The sequence below is a fragment of the Alosa pseudoharengus genome, unplaced genomic scaffold, assembly GCF_046254945.1.
Source record: "Alosa pseudoharengus isolate Yale_2024_CS ecotype anadromous, Long Island Sound unplaced genomic scaffold, YU_APseudo_1.1 YU_APseudo_1.1_scf_23, whole genome shotgun sequence".
NCBI lineage: Eukaryota > Metazoa > Chordata > Actinopteri > Clupeiformes > Clupeidae > Alosa > Alosa pseudoharengus.
The window spans coordinates 9,846,523-9,872,549 of NW_027468685.1; the positions used below are offsets into that span (position 1 = coordinate 9,846,523).

At 41.3% G+C, this 26,027-nt stretch overlaps 4 protein-coding genes across 7 annotated transcripts in view; 3 read left to right on the plus strand and 1 right to left on the minus strand.

Annotated features, from left to right (window-relative positions):
• The window catches only part of LOC143140458 (ras-related protein Rab-25-like), a 230,825-nt gene that overhangs the window by 198,060 nt on the left and 6,738 nt on the right, over positions 1 to 26,027 (plus strand). The window lies entirely within an intron of this gene.
• Positions 3,005 to 9,228, minus strand: zbtb22a (zinc finger and BTB domain containing 22a). The gene is made up of 4 exons (XM_076301356.1): positions 8,508 to 9,228; positions 7,313 to 7,528; positions 6,051 to 6,903; positions 3,005 to 5,083 (listed from the first exon to the last, which is right to left on the minus strand). The coding sequence occupies exons 2-4, from the start codon at positions 7,517 to 7,519 to the stop codon at positions 4,065 to 4,067; spliced, it is 2,079 nt and encodes a 692-aa protein (XP_076157471.1). The 5' UTR covers positions 7,520 to 7,528; positions 8,508 to 9,228; the 3' UTR covers positions 3,005 to 4,064.
• LOC143140446 (uncharacterized) lies at positions 8,103 to 13,009 on the plus strand. The gene is made up of 8 exons (XM_076301357.1): positions 8,103 to 8,186; positions 9,739 to 9,940; positions 10,047 to 10,149; positions 10,368 to 10,510; positions 11,594 to 11,799; positions 12,040 to 12,199; positions 12,313 to 12,539; positions 12,638 to 13,009. The coding sequence occupies exons 1-7, from the start codon at positions 8,145 to 8,147 to the stop codon at positions 12,522 to 12,524; spliced, it is 1,068 nt and encodes a 355-aa protein (XP_076157472.1). The 5' UTR covers positions 8,103 to 8,144; the 3' UTR covers positions 12,525 to 12,539; positions 12,638 to 13,009.
• On the plus strand, positions 13,779 to 24,491 carry scn1bb (sodium channel, voltage-gated, type I, beta b). Of its 4 annotated transcripts, XM_076301360.1 has the most exons (8): positions 13,779 to 14,181; positions 14,693 to 14,741; positions 14,973 to 15,283; positions 20,902 to 21,068; positions 21,467 to 21,704; positions 22,485 to 22,626; positions 23,093 to 23,164; positions 23,387 to 24,491. In XM_076301360.1, exons 3-7 carry the CDS (start codon positions 15,208 to 15,210, stop codon positions 23,157 to 23,159), a joined length of 690 nt encoding a protein of 229 aa, XP_076157475.1. In that variant the 5' UTR covers positions 13,779 to 14,181; positions 14,693 to 14,741; positions 14,973 to 15,207; the 3' UTR covers positions 23,160 to 23,164; positions 23,387 to 24,491. The 4 variants fall into 4 exon arrangements, with proteins under 4 accessions (XP_076157475.1, XP_076157474.1, XP_076157473.1 ...); XM_076301359.1 differs by having other exon boundaries at positions 13,779 to 14,741; XM_076301358.1 differs by having other exon boundaries at positions 13,779 to 15,283.

Below are 26,027 nucleotides of genomic sequence, written 5' to 3' on the forward strand. Positions count from 1 at the left end.
TCGCATTACATTTTGAGGGACTAGTTTCTTACCACGACGGAATTATACTTGCTCCGGTTAGTAGTACTGCGCCGAAAAGTAAACAGTAAAGCGCACTCCAATGGGGATACTTAGTAGTAGCCTTGGTAATATCAGTCCGCTGCTGAGATGCAAAATGACTACTACCAACTTCAGGGACCAAAGTATAACTATTGCAACGCGATGCGAGGGTAGTTGTATTTCTTACACTATTCTATCAACACAGACATTTACATCGATTGTCTGGAATTTGCCTCGGGTGTACTTTGGAGTGGGTAAGACTGTCTTTAGTGGCAGGCTAGCACATACCGTTGACTTGCGCTAGCCTAGCACCTGCGAACTCTGCAATTACAAGGACTGGATGAAACGTGTTGAAAACGGTCTCCACTGATAAAAATCACACTTGCTTACTTGGAAATGAGGTCTTATGTCCAAAATCCTGAACCACCCCTTTAAGACAATACTAGACGATTTCTGTTCGATTTGGCAAGCGCCATCTACAGGATTTTCATCGAAAGTCATCAAATTTAACATCGCGAGAAAAAAATAGATTGCCTACAGAAATGGGAGAATAATGAAAGCATACATTTAAAACAACAATACTAATGGTTTTGAAATCAATTGCAAGTTTGATTGGCTTCACTCTTGAACACATGGGTCTACAGTCTATGCTTGAACAAAACGAGTGCATGAATAAATAAACTCAAAAACAACTTATGGATATGCATATAGATATTCAAAACTATCTATAGCCTAGCTTACGTTCTTAGATTAAAAGAGTTCATTCACTCCAAATTATTGTCTAGGTGTAGGTGGTCATAAAATAAATTAGTATCAACATAATAGGCTATTGTCTCCCATAGGTCCCAAAGTGTTTTGAAATAAAATTATCTGAAATGCAATGGCTTTCAATTCAATTTATGCCTAATATTTAATCTGTGTAGCACACAGTTGATTTGACATTCATGAACAATCGTCGACACATGAAGCAGTTTTAATTATTGGCTGCCTAGGCTACAGAATAATTATCCTTTGGCTTGCATCAGATATATAGGCTATAGCCCACTGGCAAAGCTGTCACTGAACAGCCTACCAAATGTTCATGACCCTTTATCAGCAGTAGACATGTTTTTCATCAAAGATTATAACTAAAAATGCCATTATCAAGGTGATAAACAATGTAGCCTTAACTTCGTATGGGAAGCGAACCTGCGAACACGCAAGAATGTAAATCCTATCCTATGCCGTCTCGCTGCACGTTACACCACCACCGAAAGTAAATGACGCAGAGTAGCACGATTCCTAGAACCACACGCATGTGAAGTTGAAAACATTTTTAATCATATAATCTTCATACATTCTTTGGAGCTAGTGAATGTGTAAATCCATGCTTGGTGCACTGTTGGAAAAAAACATTTCAGGCCTACTTCTATTTTTGAAGTAGTATGCTACAGGTGACGAGAGCACAGGTTGACGGAACCATCTTTTTGGACTCGTTTTCCGACTGATTGGTTTTTTTTGCAACACAGCTTAATTTAGCTTGAAAGTTAACCTGCTACGGAGCAGGTTAGTTCTGTGGCATACCTTCCCATGGTTACCAAGCTGGGGTTCACATTAACCTCGTTAATGGAACGGAATTCTCACTAAAATTAGCGAGACTTATCGAAATAAGCCAGGTTTGGCCTTTAGCGAGGTTGATGGAATACCCCCCTGGCTTGACATAGTTGCTCCTACTCATCTTGGATTGGCGTTAGTGAAACGAGTTTAGCTAGGCTAGGATGACCAGACAACGCTATGTCAAACCTTGCTTTAATCACTTATCTTGCATGTCTTAATTCTGCCTTTGTGAAATACCCCTCTGGGTTACATCTGGGTAGGTTAAGCTCCTTTCGTAGTACAGGCCCCTGAACACACTTCTGCTGCTCTTACATAACTTGCAACACTATGCCACTTGCATACTTAGGTCAAACAGAACTACCTCAGCCATTTATTGGCCTGACTTTTGCACTATTATATACTATACTATACTATACTATACTATACTATACTACTATATATATTTCAACCCAATTTTGCTGCTCTTATTTCTTCATTGTATGTGCCTTCTTATTTTTACTTTTTATATTGTTTACTTGAATGTTATGTTTGTCTGTGGACCTAATTGGTAAAATATGTCTTGTCTCCACCGTGGGATAGTAGGAAACGTAATTTCGATCTCTGTATGTCTTGACATGTGAAGAAATTGACAATAAAGCAGACTTTGACTTTGACCAATATCGCCACCTGTTGATCAATGTGAAATACCACATGATGGTCAAGTCCGTTGCTAGAAACAAATGTCTGAAATCTGGGGCAAGCCGAAAAGTTTTTTTTTTTTTAATGCTACTTCGCTGTCTTCAGTAATGGGGGGGGGGGGGGGGTGTATCTCTATGGTATCTTCCAAAATACCAAAGGATTCATATAAAATATTCTGTAGTACTTTAATTTAAAACAAAAAAATATATATTTTGTCCCAAATAAGGTTCCTATAGTTCTTTTTTGTAAAGGCGGTACTGTTAAAACAAATATATCCTTCAGAGCCTTTACTGTGATGCAGATGGATAATTGTCTGCATATCATGAAGTCATCCTTTTAAGTTTCCTTAGATAGAGGATAACTGATTCTTCCTGTTCCCCCAGTTGGCAAGTATGACAAAGGAGATTGGAGTGGTTCTACCATGTGCCGTTTTCTTTTGATAACTCACAAAATGTGAGCATGACTACTGTCAGGGTAAACAAAGTCTTGCTGGATAAAATGTGCCATGCTTTCAGAGTGAAAGACCATGCATTAGCAAGCCACATACAGAAATATTTGAAGCTCTACTGAGAGCAACATTTAATTGTTAAAACCTGTAGTAATTGCCATCTACCAGTATACAAGGTCACAAACTCTTTCTGTGAATTGTGCATCTTCCCAGAAAAAAAAAACACATCCACAAAGTGGTTAGATGGTATTGATTTAATAAGGACTGAATTCGTATTGATGAAATAAAATTAAAAAAAATGGCTGTATACCCATTAAGGAGTCTTTCAGACTGTGTATTATCTGAGACCTCAAGTCTTAGTGAAGTCAATAAATACAGTCCAGTTTATGTCAGTAATATTGACAAATGCTAACGTGTGCAAACTATTTACAATTGTGATGAAAACATCCTTTAGGTAGTTCTTCATAACAAATTCAGCACTCTAAAGAACCATTACTCCACAAGAGATGACCATTACTCAATGTGTACATGAACTCTTCCAATACCTCTGAAAGGTACAGTCAGCAATTGTGCATGATGTTGTATTTATTTATGTTTATATTTAAATTTCTTCAGTATTCCCAGAGAAAATCCACAGTGTTTTATTTTTCTTTGGGGGGCAGGCTACCATTTTTTACAGCGTACTCACAGGATAGGCAGCTAGTGAATCGTGAGGCGATGTTTGCTGAATGTGACAAGAAATGTTATGGGCTTGAAATTGCATACCATCGCTGAGTGCACCTTTAAAAGTAACATTTCTGGGGTCGCCATGGCACAACTGGTTACAGCGCCTGTACCATATTTGGGTCCACGTGCCCATGATGACCCGGGTCATTTCTCTATCCCACCCCATTTCTCTCTCCTACTCACTTCCTGTCACTCTCTCCACTATCCTGTCATATTAAAGGCATACAAGCCTTTATTTACAAAAAAAGCTGCAAAAATTACATACTGTGTGAAATGGAAATAGAATAAATTATGTGGTTAAAACATAATTTGAACATTTATGATTGTACTTAATTCATAAAGTGAGCATCTTCAAACAAAACCTTATTCACATTTTTTTTTACAAATATGAACTTGCACATATTGCCAGATATTTTGTCATATCTCCAATTTGTCAAAAGTCCTTGGACCTTGTTGTTAGTCCTTGGCCCTACCTTCCTGAATAAACTCACATGATAGTCTTTCACTTTGGTAGCAAAGATTTCGTAAAACCTGCTATTATGCTTGTGCTTATTGTTAACATAGATCTGTTCTAAAGTCAGTTAAACCTCTCTCCTTCTTCTTGTTTCAGAACATGTCCATCCAGTGTCTTTCCTGGGGTTGCCAAGACACTGTCCCCACCAGACAGAAATGCCATATTGTCTAGTCCATCCATACAAGGCACCTCTTCTCCATTAAAATCCATCTTTTCCACTTTCACGTGACTGCTGTCCGACAGGAAGCCATCCCCATCCTGTGGAACGTACCCGTCATCCCCGACGTCGGCTCCATCGTCACCAGTGGCTGCCATTCCGGCTCGAGCCAGTCGCTCACAGCGGGCCTGGTGTCTCAGGAAACTGTCCCTCCAGACTACCTTCTTCCCACACAGGCTGCACTCATAGGGCCTGACGCTGCCATGGGTCTTGAGGTGCTTGGTGAGGTGGTGCTTCATCTTGAAGGACTTGGAGCACACAGGGCAAGAGAAAGGCCTGAGGTTAAGGTGCTGCATCTTCACGTGGCGGTCGCGCATGCTCTTCAGTGTGTAGGCCTTGCCACAGTGACAGAAGTGGAGCCGGCCCGTGTACGGGCCTGCAGCGTTGGGCTGTGGAGACGAGGACGAAGGGATCGGGGGCGAGGCCGACGGGTGGAAGGGGGTGGACGACGGGGAGCCGCCGCCGCCACCCCCACCGCCGCCAACCCAGCTGTGATCCGACTGGCCAGAGATGAACTGCCCGTCATCCGGTGACGGCAGTAGAGGCCTCTGGGAAACCTGCCCGGTCCCGTCCTCGATTTCGTCGTATGTTTCTCCGCCGAATACACCCTCTCCCAGCTGCTCAAAGTCCATGTCCTCGTCCACCTCATCGTCCTCCTCTCTTCTGTAGTCTCTCTGCTGCAGCCATGGACTCGCCTGCCACTGCTCCTGGGCGGGGGGAGCTGGACACAGCCCAGACCCGCAGGGTAGTGGCGGACAGTCTTCTGCAGTGTCTGGCAGGCCAATGTGAGACCGAGACTCTCCCTCGTCCTTCTCAGGGGCCTCTGGTCGTGCTTCCAGTAGTGCCGTGCTTGGTATGTAGTCTCCTAAAGAGAGAAAAACATTTGTGGCATGACCGGATACGAACCACATACTATAAAAATGGCCCTTCAGATATAAGACAAATTATTACAAATACTTGTACGTAAAACAAGCAAATTTGTCCGCAAGTGCGTTAAGCAAATTTGTCTTGATAAGACATTAAAATAAGACAGGCTACCCATTAAAGTGCTAGGTAAGTCTCTTGGGACTGATGTTATATAACTAACATTTTTGTTCTATTGTTGATACAGTCTTGAGCCATTTTTAAGCAGCATGATCTTTGGTCAATCCTAATGTTCTGCGATTCAAGCTAGCTCATCAGGTATTGATCAACATAAATTATGTATCAACAGAATGAGAAAGCATATGGTTTTATGACATAATCCTTTGTTATGCAGAGTTAGGGGCAGCCGTGGCCCACTGGTTAGCACTCTGGACTTGTAACCGGAGGGTTGCCGGTTCGAGCCCCGACCAGTGGGCCGCGGCTGAAGTGCCCTTGAGCAAGGCACCCAACCCCTCACTGCTCCCCGAGCGCCGCCATTGTAGCAGGCAGCTCACTGCGCCGGGATTAGTGTGTGCTTCACCTCACTGTGTGCTGTTTGTGTTTCACTAATTCACCGATTGGGTTAAAATGCAGAGACCGAATTTCCCTCACGGGATCAAAAAAGTATATATACTTATACTTATACTTAGTTTTGCATTGCAACATACACATATACAATTACATTTATTCATTTAGCAGACACTTTTCATCCAAAGTGACTTACATATGTCAATTCTATTACAAGGGACTACATTGTCCGCGCAGTGACTTGGGTTGCCTTGCTCAAAGGCACAACGGTGTAAGCCGGGAACCCACAACTATTTCAGGCTACTGCATGCTAGCCCAGCTCCTTAACCACTATGCTTCCACTGCCCCAATTACTGCATTGCAACATTCACTTGTGTACACATGTCTGAGCAAACACTCACCAGAGCGCTGTGTCCTTTGGGTTTTCGTCGTGGCTTCCTCTACCAAACCTTCACCGACACCTTCATCTGCCTCGATCCCCCTCTCACCACCACTCTGGCTCTCCTGGAGGCCTCCATCCTCCCTTCCCTCTCGGTCCCAGCTTGGGTGTCTCCTGCGGCTCGTGGCTGCTCCCTTTGACCGCGCCCTCTCTCTTAGGTGGGAAGGATCGGCGAGCCCTTCCAGTCGCGTGGGAACAGTCTCTAATCCTCGTCCCATGTGCTGTCCATAGGGGCCAGTGTGATGGTTATGATGGCCACTGCCGCCAGGGATGGACACTCCCTCGCTGGCTGAGAGATCCTCGCTGTGTTCGGGGCTAAAGACAGACCCGGAGGCCAGTGGCGGGGGCTGGCTGAAGGACTCGGGTGGCTGCGGCGACGCCCGAGCTCGCCACCTCGAGGTCAGATGTGGCCTCCTCCAGGTAGCCAGGGGAGGTAGCGGCCCCTTTTGCTCCATGCCCCTTGACCCTTTCTCCAGGGACGATATGCAGTCCCGGCCTTTCTCCCGACCCTTGTCGTCTGGGTCCACATAGTAGCAGTCTGAGCTACTCGGGGACTGGTGTCTGGACGAGCCCCCATGGGGTGGTGTGATTTCCACTGGACTTGGTTCCATTGGGGGGCGTACTTGCTTTAATACCTCTGTGCACTTGTCCACGATGTGCCACATCTGCAGGAAGCTTGCCACAGTTACGTAGTTGACTATGTCCTCGCGGACTATGCTAAGCTGTCCAGTGTAGGCGGAGCTCAGGACGCTTTGGAAAGCAAGAGGGTCCATGACTGATGGAAGAGACACAGTAGTAACATTCTTCAAGAGAACCTGAAAGAGAAGTGGTTCAGATTTCAGGGACACTAAATAGTAAAAGGAGCACTAAGCCTTTTATATCGAGTCATGTCAATAGTCATTTCACATTATTTCACAGTCAGGATGTTTTTAAATCAAGTGCCAGTGTGGCGATGTTTTTAGTCAAGTGGCAGTTTTGGTATTTGGTCAAAGATGAGCCAGATATGTTTGTGAATTTTGACGTTTTTGAGGTTGTTTGCTGGTTTGCATGAGGTTGCTGGGTGATTTATTCATGTTTTATACATGTCAGAGTCACTTGTCTCCAGCAGTTTACTGGAACAAGCAGGTTTATCACGCTAAGATTTACATTAACCTCAGAATTATAAAACAACCAAAATCCAATGGCATTCCAATCACTTCACTTCTATATCTTCATGAATAGTACCTGGTCATGAAAGTATGGCGAGGACGCTGCAAGAACGCAGCGATGTGCCTTGAACACCTGTCCTTGCACATGGATGGAAAGGTCGCAAAGCATTCCATCTTCGCGTTGCTGGTTCAGCTTCTCCAAGAGCGTTCCTTGCACATCGGGAAAGCATACTTGTATCGCTGTGCCAGAAGGGGCGGTAGCCCCCCGGCAAACTCTGTCCATTGGTCAGGCCTGAAAGTCGAGTGCACCGGTCATTTTCAGATATCAGTACAGATGTAATCTATGTTACCCTGCATACAATTATTCATAGTCACAGTCTGTGTAACAGCATCCAGTGAGTAGAACATGTCAACCACCCGATAGTTTTAATATGCACGATACTAAATGGATTGTGTCCTACGGCTAGCGTCACAAAAATGCAAACTTCTGGTTGCAGACAAAGGCAAACAAGCCATGTATCATATATATGCCTGTTTCAATCGTGTCATTCTATAACAACCCTAAGGGGTATTATTAGTTTAGCTTAGTATGAATGGGCAAAGTTTTACAAATGTGCAGGCTTAGTCTCATCAGTAACACCAAGGTTAGCCAGGTAGCAAGCTGGCTAACTAGCTAAATAATGAGCCCATTTTTTTGCCAATATGTAACTTTAACATGCTCTGATATGTTGCCAGGGCCAGGCCCAACTTCTGAGTTAAGTTATCAAATGTTATCTTCCGTTGCCTGGAACTTTTCCCCTCTGACAGTAACCAGCTGATTCTGGCACGCATCCGGCCCTTATCTGGCGTAGATCCACCGGATCTGCGCCGGATTAGGGCCGGATCCATTCCAGACAGCTGCTATCTGCATGTGCTACAAAACTGAGAAGCTAGCATTCAAACTCGATAAGGTAATTCACCACATTCGTGATTAAGAAGTCTTCGCAAAGCCTTGTCTCAAATGTAGCGATATTGATCGATTGGCACGCACTAAATAGTAACAATAGTGATGCAATGTATCAAATTCGATTGTCGACTCCAGCGGCACTGCAAAGCGACCGCTCATGAAGCTAACTTTAGCTAGATGGCTAGCTAACTTGATCATAGATTATCTACCAGACTAACAGCTCTGCGATTGTGTTTTGTCTTTGATGTTACCTGCAATATCTAATGCAAAGTTGATTAAACCTACAAGCTGGTCAAACTACCAAACATTTAGCAAATCGCCTTACCGTTTAAAACCGTGAAGGAAGGTCCGAGAATGGCTAACTCAACTAGCTAGCTAATGTTAGCTGCTGCCTACAGCTAGCCAGTTGGTTAGCTTACTTAATGATACGCCGCTTTTGAATTTTCTTACAGGGGATATTCTTCCGTCTTCTTTGGCGATAATGTAGGGGTGACATGTGACCCGAGACATTGCCGTTCAGATAAACCCCTTGTGATCTCAACGGCTATCGATATTTCTCCATTGAAGAATAACGTTACTAATGTTAGCTACAGCCTGTAAACCAAACGTTGTACAGTAGCAGTACGCCTCTCTTCCTAAAAGGAATTGAAAGGACCGACCTTAGCAATAAATAGCCTGACGCTTTTCTCGTTTAACTTCAAATCTTTTGACTGGCATTGCTTTCAATATGTTATGTAATATGTATGTCATTAAACGATTTGCATATAACATAAATTATGCGATCTTGAACAAGTTTCATCCGAACAACAGAATGTAGCAACACAATGTTATGCTTAAATTCAGGCCTAAAACACACATCCTTGTATTAATCTGGTTTTACAAATAAAATAGAAAGCAAGTCAGTTTAACAATTTAAACCAGTGTCTTGATATGCAGCAATTATACTAGCTATTAGTCATTTTGAATTGATCAAAGAAGGCAGCATAGTCCTGACATTTCACTTGGCCTAAAAAGGCCATCCATTTACGATGGGCCACTTAAAAGGATTGTGTTTGAGATGTGAAGTCATTTAGCCTTTGTAGCCTACGCGTCTCTGTGTGTTTGAGTGTGTGTGTAGGCTGTGTGTCGGACAAATGGCAGACTATGTAGACTTGATTTATGGTATTTCTATAGAATTAACTCAGCTAACAATATTATTGTCTTAATGAATTGGTTTTGGCTCAGCACAATAGTACCAAATCAGACCACCAAAATAAGGTGTTTGGTAAGGATGACAGAAAGACACTTTAAACTAGTGGCTGTTGTTTAATAGGTATTGAGAGAAAATACATGTGGTGATGGGGAGATTATATTAACCTGCCTTTTGTGCAGCATTGGAGTTAATGACTGGTGGGGGAGAGGACTAATGAAGTAGGCTGGTGTATGGTGCTCAAACCTCCTTTTGTGCAGCATTGGAGTTAATGGCTGGTGGGAGATAGGACTAAATGTAGTATTGTAGGCTATGGTGCTCAAACAGACTGTAATACATAATGCTGTTGCATCTCCTGCATTTTCAGGCCCATTACTGCATCAACATGTATCACATTGTGAAATTTGTTGACACTGAAGAGGTGGAGGTAGTGCCGGCAAACTGGGTCAAGGATGGCGTTTGTCTATGGCCTCCCTACAAAACCCAGAGGATCCTGAAAGCCTCAAGGTGCCAGGAACAGCCATGTGCAAACTGGCTTCCATTTAAAGTAACCCTAGTGCACACTGCAGGTATGTGACAATGTGACAAGAATGTGACAATGTTAACATTGCATGATTTCAACACTGGGAGCTTGTGTGTTGTGAAAGTAAATATGTTCCTTATTGTTGTTGTTAGCCAGTTACAGTGACGCACACAGGAAGCTGTCATTGCTTGAGGACCAAGCTGATCTTCATTCAGAAGTTGAACCAGGGAGTTCCAAACGAAAGCGGGAGATGATGTAAACCATTTTTTTCTTTTACTATCACCATAATAGAATTGCATGGTATATAAAATAAATAAACATCCTCAAGGCAAAACTGTAAGCTGTATTCTGATGAAATTAAGCTATTTCTAATTTGATTAATTTGTTTGCTCTTGTATTGTCTTGTATTTGTATTACATCTTAGGTATTGGGTTTGGACATTTACACATTTATGTTTGTGTAACCATTTGTAGGATGAATGATTCTGAGGACAGTGAACAAATGCACGAGGGCATGCCATCCAATGCGCCCACAGTCATATGTCAGCACTGTGGATCCCCCAATGACATTCCTGCCATGCCTGAGACAAACAGCAGGGGGACTGATCCTGTCTGCAGTGAGTACTGAGCTTTGACATCACATCACATCACCTCTTAAATGTAAGTCAAGTCAAGTCAGGTTTATTTTTATAGCGCATTTAACATGCACAAAGTGCAACACAAATCGCTACACAAACAAGACGCATAACAAAAAGACAAAAGATGCCGGACGGAGCGGCGTAGTCGCCAGCGTTCCCGCGACATCAAGACAAATAAACAAATGTACAAAATAACAATTGACGCACAAGACAAAAGATGCCTGATGGAGCGGCGTAATCGCCAGCGTACCCGAGACACCGGTAGACATACAAGACAGACAACAAACAAAAATGAACAAGTAATAAAATAAATAAATAAGAAATTAAAATAAAGAAAAGTCCGTGTTAACTTAGTCCAACTCAGTCCAATGGCAATGACATGGCGCACAGCTGCGTAAAGACCCGTTCATATATACAGCAATTCACCCATCACCTGCCACTGATGTTTCATGTCACTAGTGGTTATTTTGCCTGTATTCGCTGAATTACATTAACATCACATGGTCTCTTGTGGCTAATTGTTGTGTATGTGAATGGGGGTTTAGCTGCCTAAAGGTGTTGCTTTTAGTGCCTGCATCGGGGTCAAACATGACCATGGTCAGGTGTCCCATACATTTATTAAGCCTATTCCTTGAATAAAAGAGAATTTCAATGGCGATCTTCATTGAGAAAAAGCTTTCAATCTAGGACTACGCTTAACCTAAGTATGGGAAATCAGCCCATGTTAAAAATTTGGTATTGTGTCAAAAGCAATGGACACCCACTCGCAACTTCACAAAGGCACAACTCACCTTTGCTGTTTTCGGAGTTTTCAACTTGATGTGCACCTTTCAAAGGAATCAGATTGATTTTGAGTATTTGCCCACTTAGACCCACTAAGCACATAAATTACCCCCCTTTCAATGGGGATTTTTTTATTGAGAAAAAGCTTTCAGTCTAGGACTATGCTTAAGTGATGTTTGGGAAATCTGCCCAGTATGCTTAGATACAATGTACAGACATCCTGTAATTCTACCCCAATTCCCCTCTTCTTAAAAAACGCTCCCTCTCGTCTTTGTGTAGCACTCCTACACAATCTGCTCACAAACCAAGAGCTGATCCTGGAGCAGCTGAATGTCATCTCCAGGACCATTGAGCCCCCGCAGGGGAACAGCAAGGACGACGGAGACAACGAGCTGGAGCCAGGTCTCCTTCCGCTGAAGGAGCTCGACACTCTGCATGACCTGGAGGCTCGGTTGCTCTTTAGCTCTGACCTAAAGCATAAATTGGTGAGATACACGACTCACGGCACCATGAGCTGGTGAAAAGCACTACTGTCTAGTGGTTTGGATTAAACCTGTTATACTGTTCTATGGTTTGGAATAAATGCTCATCTATCTATCTATCTATCTATCTATCTATCTATCCGTCTGTCAAAAGCAATAAATACAAGTCATCCTGACAAAGTTTACAAAGCAATTAATACCACCCCCCCCCCCCCCCATGTACTATTGAACCCGATTTGACAGATCAACACACTGGCTCTAAGAGGTGGGATGAATGTTAAGGATTGTGTTTGGAGAATGATGAGTCACCTCCTCACCAATACGCTTGCCTTGAAGATCAACTGGAGAGGCATCAATGGCAAAACGGCCTTCCATTCCCTTCAATTAAAAGATGTTTTGACAAGTAAGTCTAAGAGTGAACAGTGTATCTAAAACACATGGAAAAAAGTTCGCTCTTGATTAGTTCACAAGTGGGTGAACCTCAGGATTTTATCTTTAATTTTTATTTTTCCATAGGAGCGGTTCGGCAAAATCGCATGACTTCTGAGTCCTCGGATATGGAAATTGAAGCTGCAATTAAACGGTGGCTACAGCTTGCGGCTGACAGGGAAGGTGGTAGAAAGGCGCGTCAAATGAGACAAATTGAGTGGATGCCCTCAACGCCTTCAACGCCTTCTACCGGTGGCGAAGCATCGATGGAGAGGCAGCCAACCACTCCCTTCAATTAAGAGCGGTTTTGACAAGTAAGTTCCACACACAAGTTTCTCGAAGCCGTAAAAAGACTTTCAGTGAGGTTGGATGAGTTGATTAAATGTGGATGCGCTTTGTTTTGTTCTGTTAGGAGCAATTGGACAAATTCAATTTGCCTCCGAATCCTCGGATGTTGAAATTCCGGTGGCAATTAAGAAGTGGCTGCATCCAGGAATTGTCAAAAAGATGGGGAAACGGCACATCGGATGAGACAAATGAGTGGATGCCAAACAATCCTTAAATGAATACTTTTTAAAGGATTATTTTTTATTAGTTTTAATGTTTTCATTTTTAGATATGAGGATACAGAGTTCATATGTGTGTTACACAGTATACAGGTATTACCCATAGGTTGTTAGTATATCTAGTGCCTCTTCTCTATCCTCCAACCTGCTCAATGCTTCTGTGCGAGTGCCGTAATCATGCTTGTTGAAACATAATAATAAAGGCTCTGTACTCTTAATGGTTGTGTTATATTTGTTTACATTTCACTTTAATACTAATTAAAGCCTGATGAGTATACGAAAAAAAAACATAAAATTCTCATCTTTTCACACATGTTTGTGATCCCGTTGTTAGGACATATCCAAAGCTTTTGCATTTATTAATCACATAAAGTAATAAGATCATGATCATTAATCTAAATCTAAATCTATTTAATGATGAATAAATTAGAGTGGAATTCATGGAATGTTCTCTAAAAATAAGTTAATCAAATAGTCAGAGTTCATAACTTGTAGAAAGTCTTCAGATTCAGGTAAAGTCACCTCAAGTTGCTGCAGCTTGTTGGGACCAGTGATTTCACTGAATTTTGAACAAATCAAAAAATGTATTTATTGTGTTTTGCCTTAGCTTCAAATATGCTATATATATATATATATATATATATATATATATATATATATATATATATATATATGTTGTGTCTTTTGTGTTCTAGATTACTACAAGAAAGGGTACCTACCTTCATTAATTGAATGTATATGATGACTATATAAAATGCATGAGGAGATGATGATGATGGGGGGGGGGGGGGGGGGGGGCGGTAGTCGAACACTATGAATGTTGGATACAGTGACATCCTCGCCATTTCGATGCATGGACTGTATTTCCGTAGAACCATTGGCATCTTCTCGAATCGTCGCCCATGCTTCATTCCTCCTGCTCACTCTCCTCCTCCACCTTTTACCGCAATGCATCAGACGTAGCCTCACTCTGAGTATAGCCAAACGCCATCGGAGCGTCAGGCGCGACGTTCGTCTCAGCTACTGGGAAACAGAAGTGCGCATTTACGGAGGCGTTTTACATTTGGTTTTGTATTTCTGTCTGTAGGGTCAGTGCATGATGACAGTCTTCGCATCAGGCTATTTCAGGTTAGAGACGTAGATTAGCCTACATATTTGGCCATGTTTTTTTTTTTTTTTTTTGCTTAGCTACTTTGGATAGCTGTGATGTCAGATTAATAAAAGCTGAGTAGGTTAACCATTCAAAAGAGGATTTTTCACCAGAAACGAGGTGAAGAATTTGGGAAGAGAGAAGACTGGAGAAAACAAGAGGAAGACATTTGTGAAGGGCAGCGAAAGGACAGTCATGTGAGCCTCTGAATTGCTGATGGACCACATCCGAAATAGCCAAGTATACATGGCCGTCTCTATGTCCTCGCACGCAGATTGTTAAATGAATTTAAACTGACTACATAGGCTACGCTGGATGGGCTACAATTTATAAGTCATCTGGTGACACAGATGTAGTTTTCCTGTGTTCAGTGATGAAAATGCTGGCACCAGATTATGAACTAATTGCATTATATTTAGCTGAAGGAAAAATTGCATATCCGATGTATTCATGTGAGCCACCCATATATTTCTGCCGTGGGGGTTGGCCTAGTCCATTACTCAAGTAAAAAGAAATTGAATGTAATAAGGCCTGGATAAAGTAAACTCAGGAAATTAGATTATTCTCAGGGTAGCCTACACGTTCGAAAATATTTGCACACATTTCGGTATTAGCGAATGTGGGAATGATGTTGAAATGATTGAGCAGTTTCTTATTTGACAGAACCTCATGAAATGAATATTTGCAACAACAAAAAAGCAACATAAGCAATATAGCGACGTTGATTTAATCATTGAATCTATTGTTTTAGCAGTTGAATCAAATGAGCCAAATATAAGAAGCACTTTTACCTTTGTGAGGTAGGCCTTCATTTCTTTTTGCACTTTTTAATTTAAATTGTAAGCTAGTCTTGTTTCCTGTCCAATGCTATTAATAGCTTGGCATTATCTAAGATTTTAAAAGAAGATTATTTTATTTTTCTCAATTTCACAAAGTCAGAAAGTCTTCCTGAAGTGAGCTACGTGTTAATTGTGCTAGGATTGTTATTGTTTATGGCCTTGTCCAAAGCAGTTGTTTGTTGAATCCAACAGCAAGAAGATCTTGTGAGGAACATCATTGCTATCTTTCTTTTTTGATTTTTGAAAAGACTACAAATCTAATGCACATCTTTGAGAAGTGTTTCACACATCACTGTGCTACCGAAGTGGCCTCCTAGTATGTAGGGGGCAGGTATTTACATGAACTGAAAGGTTTCAGATTTACAAAAGAAGAGACATAAGCAAGAGGCCATCCTTGCACAGAAGAATTTGTCACATGTGAAGTGAAATGGACTTGTACCAAGTGAAAATGACTCCAGTACGCCTACGTGTTTTCCTCTTTACCTTGTTTTGTGCGATGTATGGTGAGTAGACAATTTATTTGGCTAGTCTAATCCTTGTTTTCATATGACGCAAGTCAAAAGGAGCTCTTAGATAGACCCATCCAATCTTCTAGTGTAGTTGGTTCTATGTCTGCCTTTGTCTGCCCTTGTTGTGATTTGCTCTGTCATGATAAATCAAGCTTGAATTGCTGAAGCTTAATATTGAATATTATTATAATAAATGTGCAGTAAATTTAAAATTGTACAGATCAAAATGACATAAGCCTAGTAGCAGGCCTTTTTGTGTTTATGTTTAGCCTATTCCCTTTCAAATATACACTGAAAAGAGGTTAAATTCCTTGTCAGAGTTCGAATTCCACTACGACAATTGGAGGGGCTGACTGTGTATTAAAAGGACGTTTTTTTCTTTTCAACTCAAATGTCAATAGTGTAATACACTTGTGTGTATTAAATGTAGTTAACACCACGAGTCTAGTAACTAAGGTTGCATCAACAATGTTGAATTGTTAAAAATTCTAACTGCTAAACACACCATTTTGACACAGTTTGGGAGGGACAGAGATGCAATTTACATTACAATTACATTACAATTTACGTTACATAAGAATTGTTCAATCTTCCCCAGACTGTTGTTTTTTTTTTGTGGGGGGGTCCAGATCCTAATCAGGGGGATCAGACCCCCCCAACCCCCCCATAATTCAAACTGTTCCTTGTGCTATAGGTAGGGGATTTCACACAGTGGTCAATCAACAACCAAGCCTTTTTACTGTGATAAAACTAAATTATTTCACCCCAGCATTTCACTGGGGTTATCAAGCAGGCATCTTCCTTCATGGGTATTTCTTTGAATTAGGCCCACAACATCTCCAGAAGGTTCAACATTGGTATCTGGCATCCTAGACCCACCCCCTCCACACCCATGACGCAGTGTTTCCCATACATTGACTTATTTGTGGCGGCCCACCACAATATCAACATTGACCACCACATAATGATGTGTTGTACTAAATTGTGCTTAAATCTGGTTAGCATCATAACCACACTGTGATAATTGTTAAAAACTGTTGTATTCAAGTTAATTCTGCAAACCGACCACCACAAATGGAATTCAATTCTGTGGGAAACACTGTGATGAGTTCTCTGCCAACAAACTGCATGCCCTTGATGGGGCACCGACAAATATCAACAAACTCTTCAGTCAATCCTCTTAGTTGCTATGGCCGTTTATGATCCAATCAGCAATCTACAAACAAGACGCAAACCCTTGATGAGGGCACCAACAAGTACCAGAAAATTCACAGGGGCACTCACAAAATACCTACACATTCTTCAGTCATTCCTCTTCATTGCTGTGACTGTTTATTATCCGATCACCAACATACCAAGCAATATAAAAAAGTCTTCAGTTATTCCTTTTTAGGGGGTAGTCGTGGCTTACTGGTTAGGGCTTCGGGGCTTGGAATCGAAAGGTTGCCAGTTCAATCCCTGACCAGTGGGAACAGCTGAAGTGCCCTTGAGCAAGGCACCTAACCCCTCACTGCTCCCTGAGTGCCACTGTAGCCAGGCAGCTCACTGCTCCGGATTAGTGTGTGCTTCACCTCACTGTCTGTTCACTGTGTGCTCTGTGTGTTCACTAATTCACAGATGGGATAAATGCAGAGACCAAATTCCTTGTATACGCAAGTATACTTGGCCTAGAAACCTAATTTACATTTACATTATTGCTGTGGCCATTTATGATCTGATCAGCAACATATCTAACCGATATGCAAGCCCTTGATAGGGGCACCAACCAATACTAACAGATATTTACAAATTGTTTAGTCATTCCTCTTCTTTGCTCTGGCCTTTTATGATCCGATCAGTAACACTGACAACAATCAACATACCAAGTAATATCATAAATTCTTCAGTCATTCCTCTTTGTTGCTGTTGCTGTTTATGATCCGATCAGCCACATACCAACATACCAAGCAATGTCACAAATTCTTCAGCCATTCCTCTTTGTTGCTGTTGTTGTTTATGATCCGATCAGCCACATACCAACATACCAAGCAATGTCACAAATTCTTCAGTCTTTCCTCTTTGTTGCTGTGGCCGTTTATGATCTGATCAGAAAGCAAGCCCTTAATAGGGACACCAACAACTACCACTCTAGAAACACAGCGCCTAGATTTCAGATGTCTCAGAGTCAGTTCAGGTTACAACATGGCCTGATCATCTTTTGGGCCCCCACTGTCGACTTCAAGGCAGCGCTGCCGCAGTTGTCTTCAAGGGACCTAATCCTAACCCTAACCTTACCCTAACCCTAAACTTGTAGTTGCCTTCCAACATCCACCAGGAGTTTCTAATCCTTGTTCCTTCTTGTTTTGCTTGTATTTGCCCGATGTAAACCTTTTCTTTCTCTCATGCACAAACGAAATCCTACAGTCCCCGTCATTTGCCGGCAAATAATTCATCTGAACTCTCTTGTTCTCAAGCAAACCTGCCAGTCATTTTAAAACCTGATTATGGTCAGGCTAGTTTTGCTAATTGAATAACTTGATGATGGAGACACATGTTGTGGAATGATGCATGGTCATGTCATTTAAATTGTGGACTTTCATGTCCAGCAATTATTTAGGTGATCTTGGGAATTTGCAGCTTATGTCACTGCATATCCTTCTTTCACAGGTGCCTCATGCCAAACTTTTGAGTAAATACAGTTCTTTATTTGTGTGTATGTTTTAATTTTTGATTTGTTGTTCATGTTTTTCACACATTTCAACTGCAAAGCACATGAACACTCGCAGTTGGAAGAATGATGTAATCACTGGAAAGTTCCCATTATTCCCAAATCCACCATGAATACTCCCCATGAATGCACCCTTTGTCTGTAGTTTCTTTTCCTGTGTGGCATTCTGAAACGTCCTTAAATTTGGGAACTAGCAGTTGGAATTGTTGCTTGTTTTGATTCAGGACTGCGGTCAGAATTGCCGTTTGTTTATTGAACTGCGGACTTGTCACACAAAAATGACTCCAGTACGTGTTTTCCTCTTGGCTTTGTTTTGTGTAATGTATGGTGAGTGGACAATTTATTTATTGTCTAATCCTTGCCTTTCGATTATGAAATAATTATTTTCTTCAACTGCATCTTCATAGCTTGTTTTCATATAACGTAAGAAGCTAGATGGTTCTGTACAATTCTGGAATTGTCGCTTGTTTCGATTCTGGACCTTGCAGTCGAAATTGTCGTTGTTTATTGAAAGTCCAAAGTCGGTCCAAAGTAGGCTATTTGAAGTGTCTTACATTGATGTGTTTTACGTCGTTTGAATAGCACTGCATACCTGTGTGGGTTAGCATGTTGTTGCAAAATTGTTGAGGTCTGACATGATTAACCTGTTCTACATAAAATTCCTGCAATACTTTTGTGTTCCCTTGCAATAACTTTTGCGTCCCTTCACAATGCTTTTGTGTTCCCTCGCAATACCTTTTTGCTTTGCCTCGCAATAAAGTTTGTGTTCCCTCACAATACAGCCAATTTCATTAACAAGCACATGGAGTTGGCTAGCCTACTATATGGAAAATACATTGAAGTTCCTTTTGAGTTGGATCTGCTCCAAAAAATAATTGGTTTTCCTTTGCTACACCTTTCCACCAAGTTTTGCCAAAATGGTACCTGTCATTTTAGCAATGTTGACATACCACATGACACCGCAGTAGCCTATGGTGCAGTAAATCTCTTAAATCTCAAATAAAGTGCATTAAATCTCGTAAATCTCAAAAAAGCTCAAAAAGTGGCATAAAAAGTAGCACATATGCCACTAACACATGGCCGCTGTCACCAGTATTGCCACCACAATACTACATTTATTTGTAGTATTGCCTGGCAATACTAGTTGTCAAATTTGAATTTGAACATGATATTACCTAAGATTAGCCTACACTCAGTAAACATCACAAACCTCTGCTGCGACACGCCATGCGTATCATCATGACTTGGTGAACAGTGTTCCCAATGCATTCTACTGTCAGTGACTGACTCGAGAGAAAAGATAAGATGTTGGTGGAAAGGTATAGCAAAGGAAAGGAAAACCCATTCATTTTTTGGAGCAGATCCAACTCAAAGGGAACTTCAAAGTATTTTCCATATACTAGGCTAGCCAACTCTATGTGCTTGTAGGTTAATGAAATGGGCTCTGTGCACTAGCTTACTTGAAGTCAGCAAACCAGTTTCCTGTTCAAGGAGGCATATGTCACAGAGGTCGATTCGTTTGCCGCTCTTGGGCCTCGAACCCGCCACCTCAACACACACCGGCATGGGAGTCGAACGCTCTAACCACTGAGCTAAAAGCCCAAGCTTCCAACTCAGCGTTGTAACTCCGTTACACATACTCAACGTGCGCCTTTTCAAGGACACCACATCATCGAACTCTGCCGAGCACTGTTCCAATGTCAACAATACTCCAGAATTCGCACCCTTCCTTCTGAGAATGTTCAAGGATGCGTCTGTGGATCCTCAGGTGAACAAAAATACCCATAATCCTCAGCGTTGACATGCATCGGTGCAGCGCCCCTATTGAAACAGAAGCGTGTAGTTAAAAGTGGGAGCGCTCAGGTGGAACCGCGGTGACGTGCATCTCCACACTAGCTAGTCTGTTCCAAAGCCTGAGTCCAAGAACGCTAGGGAGGCCTCTAGCCTCATCTTCGTAGAACCCAACATGAAGCATTCTATCAAGGAAGCATGCTCGACTTTGGGAAACAGCCAACAAGCACCTGAAAACGTGTGCTCACCAGAAATCGTTCCCTCCTTATTTTGTGCTGCACGTAGGCTGGCGTTTTTAGGAAAAAGATGGAAGCTAAAATCGCTTTTATAACGACTTGAAACTGAGAGGAGTGGCACGCAGCAGTGCTCCTTAGAGCCAACCATTGACATTAAGACTTGCGTACATTGTATTTCTTACGCTTTGGTACAACTAAAGCACTCATCTTCAGGTGCTTGTTGACAGCCATTTCAACGAACCGGAAACTGATTTGCCGACTTCAAGTAAACTAGTGCACAGAGCCCATAGGCTGTATTGTGAGGGAACATTAATTTTATTGCAAGGGAGTGCAAAACGTTTTTGTGACGGAACGCAAAAGCATTGCGAGGGAATGCAAACGTATTATAAGGGAACGCAAAAACATTGCGAGTGTCTGAGAGGGGGAGGGCTTCAGCGGCCACTAGAGGCAAAAGCCAATGTGTGCTTTTTTAACAATATTTAATATCTTTCATATTTTTTATCCAAACAATGCCAAGCTTGGCTCTGCAGTGCCCCTAGCAAAACACCTTGTTTGAAATTAGTTGGACGAACGGCTCGAGAGATATGTGAATAATAGACAAACACAAACGCACACACACACACACACTAAAACACAGACAGATGTTCCTGTCATTAATAGATAGATGTGGGAGAGATTAAAGGATTGTGTGCACTGTGTTCATGATAGATCTCTTTCTAAGGTGGTAACCATATCCATTTTCTCCTGTGTGTGTGTGAATGCGTGATGGTGTGTGCGTGTGTTTGTGTGTGTGTGTGTGTGTGTGTGTGTGTGTGTGTGTGTGTGTGTGTGTGTGTGTGTGTGTGTGTGTGTGTGTGTGTGTGTGTGTGTGTGTGTAGTTTCCTTGGTCAATGGAGCCTGTGCTGAAGTGGACTCTGATACTGAGGCGGTGGCCGGCCAGGGCTTCAAGCTGGGATGCATCTCGTGCAAGTTGAGGGGCGAGGTGGTGGCCACTGCCACCGTGGACTGGTTCTTCATGTCCAAAGGAGAACAAATGTTTATTCCTGTTAGTAATGGTTTCTTTTATATTTGTATATAAAGTAGGCTCCTATGTGAAGGACGCTTGATGGCCATCATATGTTTTCCTACTCATAAGGGTGTGGGAGAGGTATTCAAGGGCTAGATGACACTGATGCCTTATTGACATGATGGACCAAGTGAAAATGGAGCATTGAGCTGACCCACCAATGTTTCACTTAGGATCAATAACTCAATTTTGACAGAATTTCAGATGGATCCTTAATTCTTCTAAGGGGACTTATGTATCCTCTTTTCTAACTCTATAGGGTGGAAGGCACATATTAATGTCCTAAAACGTTGGCCACACACTCATGTTCAGGGGTGTTACAACTCAAGGTCATGGCGATTTCAGTCATTCAGGCTGCATGTTCTTACCGCCCTCAGATCTACAGTTATGATGGCCAGAGCTCTATGATTAAAGATGACCGATTTGAAGATCGCCTAGAGTGGGTCGGAAGCAGATACACTCTAGATCTGCAGGATGCGTCCATCTACATCACCAACGTCACCTTCAATGACACCGGAGTCTTCCGCTGCTTGTTCAACCGAATCCTGAATTATGAACATTATGAGTATGCAACTGAAGCCACCAAGGATGTGAAGCTCTCTGTGGTGGCCAAAGGTTTGATACTGTCAACTTCAGTTGATTAAAATACACTGACATACACTCTACACTATTTTGTGTGAAAATCAGTCTTTTGAGTGGAATCATAGGTTACGCAGTGCCACAAACAAGTGTACAATTCATGAATTAATGATTTACTAACAGAAGATTCATTTCCAGGGAGAGGAAGGAAGCATAGACCCCAATGGGTTTGACACTCTGCATTTTTGATTCATTTGATAGGCTTGCCATACCCTTTCATGCCCAGAGTGCTTTAAAGGAATTCACTGAGGAGACAGACATGTCTGTGCTTTCATATTTCATAGTGTGAAGTAAACGGACCATCTTGTGTCATTCTCTGTGCTACATTTGTTTGTTTACTTCATTTATGTCATATAAATGTTAAAATGATTATAAATAATTACACAAAAGTAGATTACACTTTACTTGACAGTATCGACATAAGAGTGACATGACACTGTCATGAACGTGTCATAAACAAGTCATAAATGTTTGTGACATAACGCTTCTGTTATTAAGTGACATTTGGTATTTGTCATAACAAGTTAGGGTTAGGATTAGGGTTAGGATTAGGGTTCATGTGTCATGACAGTGTCGTATTCAGGACAGTGTCATGTCACTCTTATGTCGATACCTTCATAGCATTATCTTAATGTCCCAGTCCACACATAAACATTACATTTAGTGAGTGCAGAATTGACGCGACACAATAAACATCAGCCACTGCCTTGTTTACATTCTCACCACCACCCCCTTATTTGCCCTCTGTGTCCATAGCAACCCGTAGCACAGCCTCCATCGTGTCAGAGGTCATGATGTACGTGTCCATCATCGGGCTACAGCTTTGGCTGCTGGTTGAGATGATATATTGCTACAGGAAGATCATGGCAGCTGGAGAGGAGGCATTGAGGGCAAGCGCGTAAGTACTTAAGAGTGTCCACTGACCGTGTTCAGATATCCTTTTTACGTTTTTTTTTTCTGAGAGCAAGATTTAGATGATATATTTCAAGTACAACTCATAGGCTTATTGAACTGGATGACAAGGTTTGTTGTTATATTGATTGCAACCCTTGCAACCTCTTCTGAAAAAAACAGTTGACAACTTTTGAAACATGGAAAACTAAAAATCCAATATCTTAAGTTTACAGTAGCTTGTTAGTTTTCCCTTATTTATAATTGTCATACATATTCACTTAATCACACTTTTTGATTGTCCTTTGTGCTATCGAGAACCTGCCACTCACCAAACAGAAAATCATTACCATATCATAGTCTATTTGTAGTATCTACATTCTATTGCATTGAATATTTTTTTGGCAGAAACCGCAGATGTTTATGATTTTTTGTCATGATTTTTTTTTTTCTGTGACCCTCTTCTTTTACAGGGAAGAATATTTAGCAATAGCTTCAGAAAGCAAAGACAACTGTGCAGCAGTACAAGTAGCAGAATAACACAGGTATGTTGGCCAAAACCACATTAGCAAAGGTGTGGGTTTTTGAACATTCTAACATAAGATTCCGTTCCGCAACAATTCAAGGTTCTAAAATTCTATGTTGAACTTTGTTGGAGTGTGATGAAAATAAGGTTTCTTTACTGGTGGTGCATGCAAAGGAGATGGTCACTCTTAGCTTGTTTATTGTGTATTGTTTACAATGTGTTCTTATCCACTTTCTCTCAGATCCTATCATTGGACCATTCTGCTCACTTCCTCATCAACTGGATTTCTATCAACTTCTTACCTGTGCATGGAGACATTGTGGAGATGCATCCTATTTCTCAGATTTTTTAATGCTTTTGCCTTTTATGAGATACGCCACAGAAAGGAAGGAATTTGCATGATTGCAATTAACCATTAGCATGTCTAACATTATATATAGCCGATCAATCAATAGCCATACTTAACTGAAAACTAACTGTGAAAGGGGAATGTGCATCACAAACAATGTTGCTTTAAAACATTTTATCAAATTGCACTTTGTGCAGGATCTCACTTTGATAGCAAAGTAATACATTGTATTATCTCCATCCAAAGGGTGGGAGACAGTATAAGCAGCAGTTGCACCAAATTCCATTTGTGAACGCTATAAGTGTCATAAATTATAGCAAATTAATTATAGCCTCTCTGAGCCTATCGAACTTGGACTAATGCAATGCCATTGTCAGCACATTATGAAAATTACGCACAGCATCACAGTGTTGTTTAAATACCCAATATGGTCACTTGAACTGAATTTTACTACAATGTCACACTTGTAAATTCAATCACTAGCCAGCCAGCAGTTCTGAACTAACAAAGTATACAGTTGTATAGTAATTGAATTGAAACGTAGTAATGTGAAATGAAATTAAAGAAAGAAAGGGAAAAACTGAATAGAGAATAATCTGTGTGTTCAGTATGAAATACATGTTAGGCCATGTTCTTTTGTAATGTGAACTGTAATTAGAATATGCATTCTATATTGCTGGATATCAATAACTACTTGTTGTTTATAGGCACTTTAGCACTGATATCCCAGCAATACTGTATATGCATGGCCCAAGGGCAATAATGGAAGTATACCACGCACACAAGGTCACAATGCACATTTTGTCCAAATACATGTAAAAAAAAAGAAGAAGAACCTATGCTTGCCAAATGTAGTAAACATGTAGTAAGTCAGGTTATATGAATTATAGTATAAGGTGAAGACATATAGAATCAAGCAACATTTTACAGAGATGACATAATGAGATCTTAGCTGTCTGTCATATACGCAAATTAAAAGACACTGTTAAATGGCTAATATGTGTGTCTGTGCACTGTTGATTCTTACGCTGTGTTTATTTTGTGTGAATCAGAGGTGCCTTCAAATTCCTTGAACAGGCGTGAACATATTTTCTCCATATGTTTTCTCTGAACAGTTTACTCAACAATTCTGAGTAGAATTTCCGTTTGAATTGTAGCCCTTCGTCCAGCACACCTGTATGTTCATGGAGAACTACCTCCTCAAACTGTTTGCAAACTGTTCACAAACATTTGTGGAGAACTCAAGGCAAGCAGAAAACTTTTCCAAATGTTCACCCATGCTTGTGATTTTAACAAACCTCTGGATTTACTAGTCATCTTCAACACTTATTTTGTGTGAATCAGAGGTGCCTTCAAATTCCTTGAACAGACGTGAACATATTTTCTCCATATGTTTTCTCTGAACAGTTTACTCAACAATTCTCAACTCAAAAATGTTGTGATTTTAACAAACCTCTGGATTTACTACAGTCATCTTCAACACTTCAAAATCCTTTATTGAGTAAGATCCTAGATCTATAAGATCTAGTAATAGATCTATAAGATCTAGTATGATCCTATTATCAGTCCTAGCAAAACATGATTGATTGCAAATCAAAATGTGTATTGATAGCTGAACAGCCAATCAAATAGTGTATTCATTCTGATACACGTTCTTCATTTCCCATTTTCAGAGCTAGGAATGTGGATGAACACCTGCATTTGTTTCAACACGCACACGCACACACACAAGTTAAAGTAAGAGGATCATGAGGAGAAATGTTTTGAATTTGCTTAGGGTTAGGGTTAAAAGCTAGCCTGACGTAGTCATACTCAATTCTAGTCAGAATATGAGTCTGATACTGCTCCATTGGGACGTAATTATGGGGCGTGTTTCAACCGATACAGGGGGGGAATGCCTCTGCACTCAATTGGATAGACCTAACCAATCAGAGCAACAAAATAGCTTACCGTGAGGTGTAGGAAGAAAACACACAAACCATCCTTCTCCTATATCCCTCCGTTTTTAAAAATAATTCTGATGAACAGTGATATGCTACAAACATGTTAAACAGCTGGGAAGGGCTGTCGCAAATCCCTCGAACAGGTGGTCAATCAGAGATTTCAAACGAACGAGGGAACATGTCGCAATGCAACAGCGCTGTTTTCCCTTGATGAAAGTGAAACCACGAGTTTTCCCACATCTCAACTTTGGTCAAAGTTTTCAGAAATAATCGTTTTCAGTGATACAACCTCATTAAATAATATGAATTTTCCATATGGGGTCTTAAAAGCGTTTTTTTTTCAAACATAAGCCTAATCAAATCGTGCTCAGGTGACGTAATAGACCAGGCGCTGTTGCTCACCTGTCCATCATCGTAAAGCCTGATTTGATTGGTCCGCCCGATATAGGGCGAGCATACTTCCACCACAATGGAACAATGCCAGACCGAACTTCCCGACCTCAAATGTTGTGGGCGGGACTAAGTTCGGAATGGCACCCAGGCTAGTTAAAAGCAGAGAACTGTCAGTCTTTGCTAATTTCCAGCAGAGT